Raw genomic sequence first — 13,337 nt, 5'->3', positions numbered from 1 at the left:
GCCTAGTTTTTATCCTTTGTGCAAATAAAGTTTTTACAATAGATAAATAAAACATTTTTATAAAAAAGGCTTTGAGAACACAGTCACCTACACAGCAAGAGAAGTGGGGACACGAGATTCAGCATACAATTTCCTGTCTCAAAACGAGTTCTAATTTTCAAGGACAACATGTGCTTAATCCAATATATTTCCAAAGTTGATTAAGGTAGCGAAAATAGATAAATGGATAATTAAATACACGCTTGAATTGAAAATAAATAAAACCAATACGAATGTTTCATACCCAAGATAAAAGGCAAAAAATCTCCTTGTCTGTTTTACATTGTTATTAAGGTGGAAATGCGTTGCTTTTGGAAACAAAACAGCTAAATTGACAACACAGCAAAGTTTAAAAAAAAAAAAAAAAAACCGCTGTAAAGTCTCAATTAGCCAGTGAGGCAAGGGCTATTGCATGATAGCATATCCAGTTTTGTTAATATTAAGACAAGTCCTTTTTCAACGCATTATGCAACTAATTTATATTAATCAAAACCTGCCAAAATTCCAATACTAGTCTAGCGTTGTTTACTGATTTTGTCTGTTAGTCATATTTATTATGTAATTATAAGGACTCCATTGGAAATAAGCACATTTCAGCTTTCACGGCTTGTGCTTAGGTATAGGTTCTGTTATCCATGGTACAATGTACTTGTTCTTTAATTGTTATAATTACGTAGATTATGTCAGGTTTCAATTTGCTATTCTAAATTTATAATCCTGAAATTCTTTGATATTTGAAACACACTATGGGGTATTAGGTTATTCTTTTTAGTACAGGACGTTCATTATCATTCTGATTAATTAAATCATAATTAACGATTCTCCTGGAAGTTATCAAATCTTTAGTTGTTTTTTTTTATACGATAAAGTCAAATCTTTAGGGGTAGTCTTTCGGCTCTTCTCACAAAAAAGAGTGAATGAATAAAAATTAAGATTGAAAAATGTCATTCATTAGAGGTAAAAAAAAATAAAAAAAAATCACGCTCTTAGGGTTTACCCGATGTATCTTGTTTAACGTCCCTCTAGATAATTTCTCACTCATATGGAGACGTCAGCACTGCCGATGAAGGGCAGCGAAGTTTATGCCTATGCTCGGCGCTTGCGGCCTTTGAGCAGGGAGGAATCTAATTATCGTGTCAAACCTGCTACGGTACGGGTCTTTATATACTATAATATACTGGTGGGTAACAATTCATCACTACCGCCTTTGACATCATTTCTTGTCTCTCGGGGAATAACAATGACGTTTTAAATTGATAGATATAAGATTTTATTTATCAAAGGTTACATATACCTGAAATAAGATATGTTTCAAATGAATGAAATAAACAATAAGACATAACATTTACAAATGGCACCTGCTCACGCCATGCACTTTTAAACAGTGTTGAGATGTTTTAGCATCGATGCCAGTGATGGAGAGGCAATTCAAATGCCAACAAATTCATGAAAATATGCATAGGCTTCTACATTAAAACAAGAGTCTTTTATCAAATTATATCAGTTTTTATTTCTATGAACATACGAAAACACCTTTATTACCACATGTGGTAATACTGTTGAAAAATAGGGAAGAAATACACAAATTTATGTATATTGTTAAGGTTTAGAACACGATTAATACTTTCATTCTCCTTTGCGACCAATCAGTTTGCCCTGCAGGTACCGGTAAGCATAATTAATGTACGGTATTCGCTACGTACGGGTGTAAGTAAGGGGATGTCAAAAAGGGTAATATTCATCGAGCACCTCTATTTTATAATCATATGATTCATGTTGGTGGGAAAAGTTTTTTTTAATAAACAACTCTTTGACAGTAATATTAAACACATAAATGATATTATTGAAGAAGATGGTATTTTTTTTAGGTATGAAACTTTTTGTGATACTTATCCGAATGTGAAAATCATTTTTTTAGAATATGCAAGCATCATTCATGCAATAAAGACATGGATTAAAAAGTCTTCCAAAAATATAAGTTTTAAAAAGTTGGCAAATCCATTCATCATGTCAAACATATACAATGTACTGAAATGTAGAAAGTCCAAATGCTTTTATGAACTTCTCAACAAAAACTCCTCTGTGACAACAGGCAAAACAAAATGGAGTGAACTCTTAGAAATAGATGATACTGAGTGGAAAATAATCCACAAAATACCTTTCATAATAACAAAAACTAGTAAACTTCAATGGTTCCAATATAGAATACTTAATAAAATTTTATCAAGAAACTCTTTTTTATTTAAAATAAAAAAAGTGAACTCAAAAATGTGTACCTTTTGTCACAATGAGAAGGAAAGAATAGAACATATAATATGGGAATGTAATTGTGTTCAATCATTTCTATCTGGTTTTGAAGTTTATTTATAACAGAGAACAAATCGTTAACTAGTCTTTACAAAAAAGTCTTTTATAGTAGGCATCCTTGAGAAAAACAAGGGTATACAAAATATTCTCATCCTTTGGTTAAAGTATTATATTTATACAGCAAGGTGTACAGAGAAAAATTTGAGTGTGCGCTCTGCAATATCATTTTTAAAGTTATTCTATGAAACACAAAAATTCATTTCTTATAAAAATGGTGATACTGAAAATTTTGATGCCCTTTGGGACAGATGGAACCAAATATTTTCATAGCTCTCTCTCTCTCCTTCCTTCTTTCTTTCTCTCTCTCTCTCTAAAAGAAATAAACACTTCTGCAATTCTATATTATATGTATATATTATGAAGATATACCATGAACTATGTACAGAATGTTGAAAAATAATAATAATAATAATAAAAAAAATAAATATTCATCGAGCACATGTACACCTCTATCTTTATACATGTTAAGCTTTCAATAAAAAAACCCCCACATTATATCAGTTCAATGAATATTCTAGGAAATTGGGGCGTCGAATCGTAAACTAATTTTTTTTTTTTTTTGAGAGGTAACAATGAATTATTTTGAGTTGGGGCATTTCTCCAGGTAGATTGAGAAGGACGGAAGAAACAGAAACATATTTGGGCCTGCGAGCTACGGTTTTCTTCCAAAACACTTTTAGGGGTGTCGAAGTAGCATTTTCACCACTTTTAAAGGCTTGTAACTTTCCCAACCATGCCACCCCATGACGTTGGTTCCACTGGAGCCGTAGGTCGCCGTCAATTTCGTGCGCAGGCAACTCAGGTTCCACCAGGCTGTTTTATAATCCACCGCGCAATTTCCGGCATTCGTGTCATGATCGACATCTTTGGCAGAGAACGGGGCGTTATTGTGATATGTCATACTGTCACCTAATGAAGAAGAATGGTGAATTAATCGATAAATCAAGAATCAATCAGTCACGACAGAGGGTGTTAGTCTATAAGATTATGTAAAAAGTTATACATGTATCAATCATACATGAATTTTACGGTAATCCCATCAATAATTATTTCAGTAACATGTTTGTTAATTTGTACCTGCATTGCCAGTGTAACCGGACACAGTCATCAGATAATTGGTTGTGGCTGACTGGACATTAAAACTACTGTACTCGGCATAGCGAGTGTTCGAGGAGAAATCTTCAAATTCAAATCTTAGCACGGTGTTACCTCCAGTAGTCAGCAAATGAATGTACTTGTTTCCTACAATAGTAAACACTCTCCATAATGTAAGACACACCATCATTATTCATTCATTTCAGTATGTTAGTTATCTCAGAAACATTCTACCCCCTCTTTGTACGTCGACAATGAAAAATGTTCAGTGATTATATAAGTGTCTGTCTCTCTGTCTCTCTCTCTCTGTCTCTCTCTCTCTCTGTCTCTCTCTCTCTCTCTATGTCTGTCTGTCTGTCTCTCTCTCTCTCTCTCTCTCTCTCTCTCTCTCTCTCTCTGACTCGTCTCTTAATCTCCCCTTACCTATCCAGGTTTCTGTTGATGGACTGCCGAATCCGACCTCATAGTCAGAATACGTCCTGTAGAAATCCACGCTTCCGTCATTCCTGTCCATAATTACCTGGAAAAGGAATATTTTACAATAACAAACATGGACGCTATCGCATTGAAAGGAATAACAAAATTACTTGCACGATCGCATGATCTTCCTTACTTAACGTTATATTACTATCGCAATATCTATAATGCGAAACGTAATTACAGCTACACCAGTTACAAATTGCTTGGATATTGTTAGTGTGGCTACAGTTAATTAAGACAGTTAGAAACTGTTTGGATATTGTTAGTGTGGCTACAGTTAATTAAGACAGTTAGAAACTGTGTGGATATTGTTAGTGTGGCTACAGTTAACTTAGACAGTTACAAACTGTGTGATATTATTAGAGTGTGGCTACAGTTAACTAAGACAGTTACAAATTGTTTGGATATTATTAGTGTGTGGCTAGAGTTAACTAAGACAGTTACAAACTGTGTGGTATTATTAGAGTGTGGCTACAGTTAACTAAGACAGTTACAAACTGTTTGGATATTATTAGTGTGTGGCTACAGTTAACTAAGACAGTTACAAACTGTTTGGATATTATTAGAGTGTGGCTACAGTTAACTAAGACAGTTACAAACTGTTTGGATATTATTAGAGTGTGGCTACAGTTAACTAAGACAGTTACAAACTGTTTGGATATTGTCAGTGTGACTACAGTTAAACAACTCCGTCAAAATACTACTTGGATCTTACATGTTTTAATGCAGTATTGTGAATTTTGTTTATTTACAAAGGTCAAGTACAACAAATGAATGGAATATCTTTTATAGCCATGCTCCACACTACTAATGAGGTCCCTGACCTTTTAAACCTTCCCAGGATCCTGTTGTTGTCATAACTAATGCATTAATTTATACCCGTCCGTGACAAATCAACAAATGAAGAATCATCAACCGAATCTGTTTGGATATATACGAGTATAATACAGCGGCTGATTAAAGGAAAACGCTCACGTTTTACTAGTGTTGTCAACTTTTTAAAATCTGTTTTGTTTTCTATCTATTGCCGGATACTGTGAGATATATAATTGATTATCTATATATATATAATATACCAAGCAACCTTTCGTCATAACGCATGCTTTCCATTTTTGTTTTTAATTTTGGAGAGAAATATGTTTTATATCATGATATGCATGTACAGAATTTCAATATATTCTGCTAATCATTCTGTTATAATAATATCCTAACCTGAATTTACTTAAAACCCTACAAAGGGTGAATTAGAACCCCCCCATTGGTTGTGAAGACACTTGGAGGTGACGGGAAAGTCCCTGCAGAGGCTCAGTACAAGCAGTACGTTGTGACGGGATGTTATATTATTTTCAATGAATCAGACAGTTTCCTCATATCATGCGCAATGTTATAAAAACAAGGAAACTTGATGCAGTCTCTGAAATGTGATGTTAGGTCGAGGACAGAAGGAAGAGCTATTGATGATATGTTTGGTATGCTGGAATGCTGGCAGATGAAACGGACTTAGGGTGCACAGTGGTCAAAGGAGAAGCGAGTGGTCGGATACCCAACATGGCGGGCATTGAATACACGAAGCATTTATAAACGACTGCATGTGCTGTTCACCCAATTCTGAAATATCCACCTCCCTCCCTTACAAAATGTACAAAGCAACAAGAATAAGTAAACTTACAGAACGATGCCTTTGTGGAAATTTAAAGTGGAAGCGTTCAGTTACATGTAGAAGTCATACCGTGTATGCATATCCATTCTTCATAACGCACTGAACGTCCACTAGGCCTCCGTCTAGAGTTATCGAGTACATCCCGCTTACACTCGATGACAGAGCGACACATGCGCAGTCAGAACATCCTGTGTTAAAGAAAAATAAATCTGGCATGATAATTCATAGGTATTTGAATAATAATAAAGAAATTTACTGAAACTGGGGTATTATAACATACATGTAGGTAGTGGTATATTCAATGGGTGGTTTATCATTTCATATGCAAGTGCCTTTGAGGTCAACTATTGAACTTTGTATGATATTCAAGAAATAAAGTACCAGTTTTTGTGGATGAGGCAGGATACGTTTTCATATTTCAAACAACACTTCGTGGATGAGGCAAGATAACTCCCGAAGTCGAGAAATGCTGTTTAAAATAATCATGCCGGTATGCTTTTCCATAAAGCGCTACCATGATTGATGAAATATGCCGTGTCACAGTTGATACCCTTATGAATTTTCAGAAATGAAATGCATTTTTTAAATGTAATATCAATCAATACCAAGGCATGACAATATGACACCACGGTCTATAACTACAGGTTTTGACAAATGCTTCAAAGGCGGATCTAGATGATGATATTGTTTTGTGCAACAGAAAATACAAGTGTCTGGGTTTTCCTCATCTAATTAAATTAACAACCCGACGGATTGAGTTTCTAGAATTCAGTCTTTGGTATACTCGAGCTGATGATTTAAAACCTTTATTTACCCGTCTTTTTTTCAATGAAACATACTCAGCATTTCCATTGGTGGGGGTATCCTGTAATTGCGCATATAACAAGGACGGTGACCCCCCCCCCCCCCTCCACCAAGCTTGGTAAGAAAAAGAGTTCTAATCTGCTTATTCTTAATCACCATAGTTGTAAAACACTAAGTGTTAGTTCCGAGTATGGATTGGACTGGAGTGAAATCACTTGGAAAAAAGGTTCTGGATTCCCTCATGCATATGTATTGTTCTGCGCTCCCTCTAGCGGTAGCTAACATTCACACTATCAACATATCATGGCCTAGTTCGATCATCAACTATAGTAACTAAAGTTGAACCAAAGTAATTTCGATCATCAACTATGGTAGTTGTTTAGTCGACTTCCGAAACTTCATTGCGCATGCCTAGCTTGCTTCCGGACCTTCAGTGCGCATGTCTGGTTACTAAAGTTCAACCACTCTGCAAGGAAATGTTGCTGTGTGGTAGACCAGACATGTGTAGAGACACCCCTTCCGGTTTCGACCAAAGGCAGTTCGATTGTACTTTGTTTCAACTCTAGTTACTATAGTTGATGATCGAACTAGGTCCATCATTTCACCTGTACAGTACAGACATGTAATACTACATTGTCTGGAAGAGAGCACAAGCTACCAAAGTCAGATAACCCAGAGTTCCGGAACCTGTACATAACACTACCGTCACCAACATACGCGTATGTAGGGTGTTTTTATGAAGATACATGTTTTCTTTTTTTTTTTTACATTTATTAGCAAACATGGCAAACATGCCACAAGGTATAATATATAAGAGGTATCAGCATAGAAACTATGACAACCCGTAAATAGACAAACAAAGAACTCTGTGTGTAAAATATTTTCTCTAAAATTTGACTAAGTTCTAAAACCTGTACTTTCTTCAAACATCAAAGAAAATTAAGAAAATGTTGGGAATTAAAATCCTTGTGATACGCACTCAACAAGGTCTTGGTATGAAAACTGTGAAAGGACATCGATTAACAAACCGTGTACTCTCTATGTACATAAAACATATCCTCAAAACTGACTAAGTTCAACAACCTGCTGTTTTCTCCCAAACTGAAGAAAATCAAAATTATTCAATAAGCATATTTTCAATATTCATGCAAACACTGTAAAATAAGAAGTCCCTAACTTGACAACTATGAGAGATGGACGGACAGACATGGACTATGTAATATTTGCTCATAATGACCAAGTCCAACAACGTGCAATTTTCTCATAAATTGAAGAAAATCAAAATCATTTTGATATCCACGTCTTCAAGACCCACGCAAACATTGTAAAATAAGAGGTCCCTGGCTATAAAACTATGAATAGAGTTAGATGAACAAACCATGTGTAATATTTCCACATAAACATCTCTGATACTGATACATGTACAAACACTTCGTAAGATGAGAAGGTCATGACTCGAAAACGTTGGAAAGAAGTTATCGGATATCCCATTCACCCTCCTCATATAACATTAAATTTCAAATAAAGGAGTGAAACTCCTGCAAGAAAAGTCCACGGGATCAAAATTGTAACACGAGCTATGATAACCCACAAAGACGCTAAAAAGCAAGTTTCAGGTATATGTGACAGAGAAATGAAAAAGAAACAGAAAACCCCCGAACGGACGGACCTACAGACATCCCTGTACCATAAAACATGTACAACTATGTCTAAAGACAGGTGTATAAAAACAAACTTTCGTTGTTATCCGAATAAAAGCTGAAATGATATCGAAGGAAAGTTTGATTGGAAAACACAGATGTTTGTGTAATCACTTCTGTTCTCCAATTATCACATGGGTAATTACTAATTCAGATAATATTTACATTTCTAATGTTAGAAATATTTTTGCCTGATAGCCATTTCCTCGTGAATACCAAAAAAAAAAAGAGAGTTGTGATAAATTCCAACAGGCATGCAAGTAGAATGTGAATATACAAAAAAAAAAAAAAAAAAAAAAAAAAAAAAAAAAAAAAAAAATAAAACAACAAATTTCAGTTTTAAAAATACATGAGGCCATGATGATCGAGGACATGCACTGCATCGCTTCACACCAGCGTACTTTTTATGAACGCGCATCATGAAGTATGCTGAGGTTAATCATCGCAGTTCATGCCCCATGCATTTTCAAACCTGAAATTAATTTCTAAAATTGATCGTAACAATGGCATACCTGAATAAATCCCTGCTACATGCCCCTGTACATTTAAGGCCTGACACACGCCGGTCAGTTTATTGGGCACCATTCCAGTTCCACAGGCATGATTCTAGAAATATGCATGCAATAAACATCTTGATTATTTGATTTTTAAAGAAATCAGATTTAAGATATTTTGATGCGTTGTGTTGCTGCCTGAAACAGCGACAGAACAGACGGGTACACAAATAAACTGCGTAATTTCAATATATTTTTAAAAGTCAAAATGCGTGAATTACATGACATATTGCCCACTCTGGTATTTCAAAGTTACAGGTACTGTCAATTTAAAAATCATTTCCATGGTCATTACAGCAATCTTAAATGTAATTGATGGGAGGATTACGTGATTCCTTGTTAATTCTGTTGTTGTGGTTAATTAAAGTTTGTCATTAAAGTTGACATTCTTTAAAAATTCAAATATTCACTCTACTGGTCCAAGAGAACCTTAGTTTTATTTTAATCCTAGTGTGAGTCCACTATGAACAAATAACAATTGCGAAATTAATTCATTGCTAAAGGTTTAATGCAATATTCTCCTATGTCAGCACACTTTTCATATATGTACTTTTAAATATATAATCGATATCATTTCCTTGTTTTCCACATATACATAATGTACACTGGGATTATTAATGCAAAGAAATCAACTACAATGAATGATTTGAACATAGGCTAAGTTCTTATTCTTTAATGAACAAAACAAATATCAGATTATTTTGCCCACATCTTACTGCTTTGTTTAGAGGCAAGATTAGGAAGAGTTTGGGATCACAGTACTGTGCATGGAGTGCTTCATCATTTCCAAACATGTTTGAATGCTTTGCTTATCTTCAAAATATTTATATATACATTGTATATGTACACATCATTGCATATACATGTATCAGCATTTTATCTATCATAAGGATTCGTCTACACTTACTTCGTTTTGTTTGAAAGTGCATGAATTTATTACTAAAATTTATTTCTTTTTCTTTTATTTCAAAACGTTGCTTATTCTTTCCTATTCAATGTTATAAGCGAACAATATGTATTAGAATACTTATAGATATCATTGAATTTAAAGGATTCCTGTATGGTTATTGCTTTCTATACTTCTGAATACATTTACATGTACTACAAAGACATTTTGTACTTTCAACTGAGTTTGCTTTTCATAACTTCGAAAAATAAGAAAAGGAAAAGATTTCCCATTTGATGATCAGCACATGCTCGCTATATCCCACACTGGGTTACACATACATATCACCTGGATCTATCGTATCTCAGCATTGTATGACATATCAAAGATGAAGATAACGAATAGTGTTCAATCTCACAACTCCTATAAAGATTTCAAGGACAAACAACGGCCATGGGAAACACCAGACGTGGGAACAGGTGCCTAGGAGAAGTAAGTATTTCCTGTTGACTGGTCGCACCTGCCGTGAATCCTCTACCTTGATCAGGTAAACGGAGTAACCCTTAGTCAAAATCATTATGTAAACCCTCTTTGGCTTATCAGAATATTGGGAAAAGTCTGACCTCGAAAATGCTTCAATGAAAAAAAAGCAATGTTTCTTTCTTATTTGTTGCGAGAAATGATTATGTATTCGATACAATCATCTTATAATACATACATATAGATTTATTGATTGTATATTGTTTAAAATCCCGCTAGAGAATTTTTCACTCAGATGGAGACGTCACCATTGCCGGTGAAGGGCTGCAAAATTTAGGTCTATGCTCGGCGCTTATGTCCTTTGAGCTAAAAAGGATTTTTATCGTGCCACACCTGCTGTGACATGGGACCTCGATTTTTACGATCTCATCCGAAGAACCACCCCATTTAATCGGCTCTTACGACAAACAGCGGGTACTGAGGACCTTTTCTAACCCGCTTCCCCACGTGGACGTACATGTACATGTAGAAATGAGAACCCACTAAACAGTCATAAGTAATACAAATGCAAAATATAATGTGGAATAAATATCACACCTCCACCTCTCAAGATAAATTGATAATAAAGATAATAATGATATTAATAATAACAATGATAATAGCGTATAGGGGTTTTTTCCGCGGGGTTATAAATTTGGCTTATTTTAGCGGTTAGATAGCTTTCCGCCAAAATTTCACTCGCGAAATATGCACCCAATTACGACGTCAGTATTTGAAAGAGATATAACTCTTCCTTGTCCGCGAAAATTTATTCCGCTAAAATTATTAGCATAAATTTGAGCCAGTAAATCGCCAAATCTTAGACCCGCGGAAAAGCCCTGCTATACGGTAATACATGTAATGATAATGATAATATAGAAAACAAAGGAAAAAGAAAACCAAACAACCAACAAATAAAACCAACAAGTAACAAGCAACCCATCCCATTATGCACCGTTAAATCCTAATATTCCCATGATATATAATGCTTGTTGGAATAAATTTTATTCCCCCAAAGTCAAAATCGGTCGACTTTCGACTCTTTCGTCTGAAATGAATATTTTTGTTGTTGATAGAAATGCCTGACTCAACCAAATAAGTAATTAAATATACAGAAAAAACAATTAGTGATATATAACAAGAGTCTACAATGATAATGTGTTCAGTACTTTGATTTACTCAACTCATAAAACTGTAACGCTTTGACCATAGTGTGAAAAAAAAGTTTCCAGAAAAAATTGAAAATAAATCTAGGGACTTTTAGGTAACAGGTGTATTTACTGTAATAAAATCTTGAATAGAATGGCTATAAGAAACCCTTATTACCAAAAAAGAAGAGGAAAAATAAACCTTCGATACTATTGATACTTTTGAGATTTCTATACTGTAAACTGCTACTAATTTAGATTTTCATAGCATTTCTGTGTTGTAATACCCCAATAAGAAAAACAAGATGCATTTCCAAAACCTTACATGTATTTAATTAATTCCGTAATCAACTTAAATTTGCAGTTTTGCAAAAAAAAAAAAAAAAAAAAAAAAAAAAAAAAAAAATTAGCATATTTGTTTGTAGAAAATCTTGAATCCAAGAGTAACAGTTCAAAGACCCAACTCTCACCATGTAATAATGCTTGCAGATTTCACCGGCTGTAAAATCAAAAGATCCCATCGCAACTCCATTGGTCAAGCGGCATATCTCATTTCCACCTGACAGGGTACACAGTTCGAATCCATAACACGCTAGGTCACGGAAGCAATTTCGGGAGCAGAATCCCACAATATCTCCTAGAAGCGGGGCGGACAGCTCCGTCCTCACGTGACTCGTGTTACTGTAAAAACTATTCCCAATGTACGTGAAAGTATCTTGAGAAAGCAATGGGGCAGCAGGAATTTTGGACAACGAAAATAAGAACATTAAAATAGTAAACTCTGTATATGCAGATTTCATTATCAGTTCGTTTATGCTATTCCTTGTAAGGGATTAACGTGAAATAATTCAAACTTCTAGGTAAGACTAAATTGTCTGGTGCCTCATTACATTTGGAGTATTTGTAGAAACAAAACAAATTAAATATTGATAGACACCTTCAGAAAGTCAATTAAGTGTGTTATAAGTATAACGATAATCGATATAAACTGTTTAGAAAACACCCCCTTGTTTCCAGCCGTATCATGTTTTGCAAAATAAACCCATTAATATTCAAAGTTGGAAAGGCAATGGTCTATAGCCATTTTAAATGAGCACAACACTTCGACCACATATTATTTCAAAATTGTGCAATTTGATACCAACAATCATTGATTGGACTGGTAATGTTTATTTGCTAACACGGTGATATGCAACATTTTTTCTTCTTCAAATTATAAACACATCTGAGTTGCTAAACAAAATACATATGTCCAGCAACAAGTTTATGTTACAGGGGATTCAACAGCCTCGTTCAAAATCAGCATTTTGCAAATTCTATGGTCGTTATAATGATAACCTTTGCCAATACAACCTGTCATTGGGTCAGATGCTGTCTGACGCGTTTCATGCCAATTTTTAGCTGTTCTTGGCAGACTGATTTTAACAACGGATTGCTTTGTTTACCTGATCAAGATATCGGGCTCACGGTGGGTGTGACCGGTCAACAGATAATGCTTATCCCCCTAGACACCTGATCCCTGCTCTAGTATGTACAGGGGTTTGTGTTTGTCCACATTTTTAAAAATTATATTCCTTATGAAAGGTGAAGACAACGAACTGACAACTCATGTAAACAAAACAAAATAGAGAATTGGGCAAACACGGAGGTGGGATCAGGTGCCTAGGAGGAGTATGCATCCCCTGTCGACCGGTCACACCCACCGTGAGCCCAATATATTGATCAGGTAAATGGAATTATCCGTACTCAAAATCAGTGAACCAAGAACGACCCAAAAATCGGTAGGAAAACGTCAAACAGCATTTGACCCAATGATAGTTTGTATTGGTAAACTCGATCGTTATAACGACCATATAATCTGCAAAATGCTGACTTTAAACGAGACTGTTGGAATCCCTGTACCATCCACTTATTTGTCAGTAGCCTGCTTCGATTTAGAACCTGATCAAAATCAGAACAAGCTCGTGTGTATCCAATCAGTTGAGAGATATAGACACCATATGCAGGTTATAATATAATATTGCTACATAAGCATGGGAAGTTCACGATGGAGAATCTGAAATCATCCCGTTTGTAATAAAGTTG

General features: G+C 35.0%; 1 protein-coding gene across 1 annotated transcript; it reads right to left on the bottom strand.

Moving 5' to 3' along the window:
• Nucleotides 1-2,697: 2,697 nt before the first annotated feature.
• Nucleotides 2,698-12,288, bottom strand: LOC125677555 (fibrinogen-like protein A). The gene is made up of 6 exons (XM_048915665.2): nucleotides 11,723-12,288; nucleotides 8,658-8,751; nucleotides 5,711-5,829; nucleotides 3,925-4,021; nucleotides 3,484-3,648; nucleotides 2,698-3,315 (listed from the first exon to the last, which is right to left on the bottom strand). The coding sequence occupies exons 1-6, from the start codon at nucleotides 12,050-12,052 to the stop codon at nucleotides 3,083-3,085; spliced, it is 1,038 nt and encodes a 345-aa protein (XP_048771622.2). The 5' UTR covers nucleotides 12,053-12,288; the 3' UTR covers nucleotides 2,698-3,082.
• Nucleotides 12,289-13,337: the final 1,049 nt, after the last annotated feature.

This window comes from Ostrea edulis, chromosome 3 (genome assembly GCF_947568905.1).
Source record: "Ostrea edulis chromosome 3, xbOstEdul1.1, whole genome shotgun sequence".
NCBI classification, from domain to species: domain Eukaryota; kingdom Metazoa; phylum Mollusca; class Bivalvia; order Ostreida; family Ostreidae; genus Ostrea; species Ostrea edulis.
Note: the sequence above shows the minus strand (reverse complement) of the source record. Positions and strands in the feature narration are given on the sequence as shown.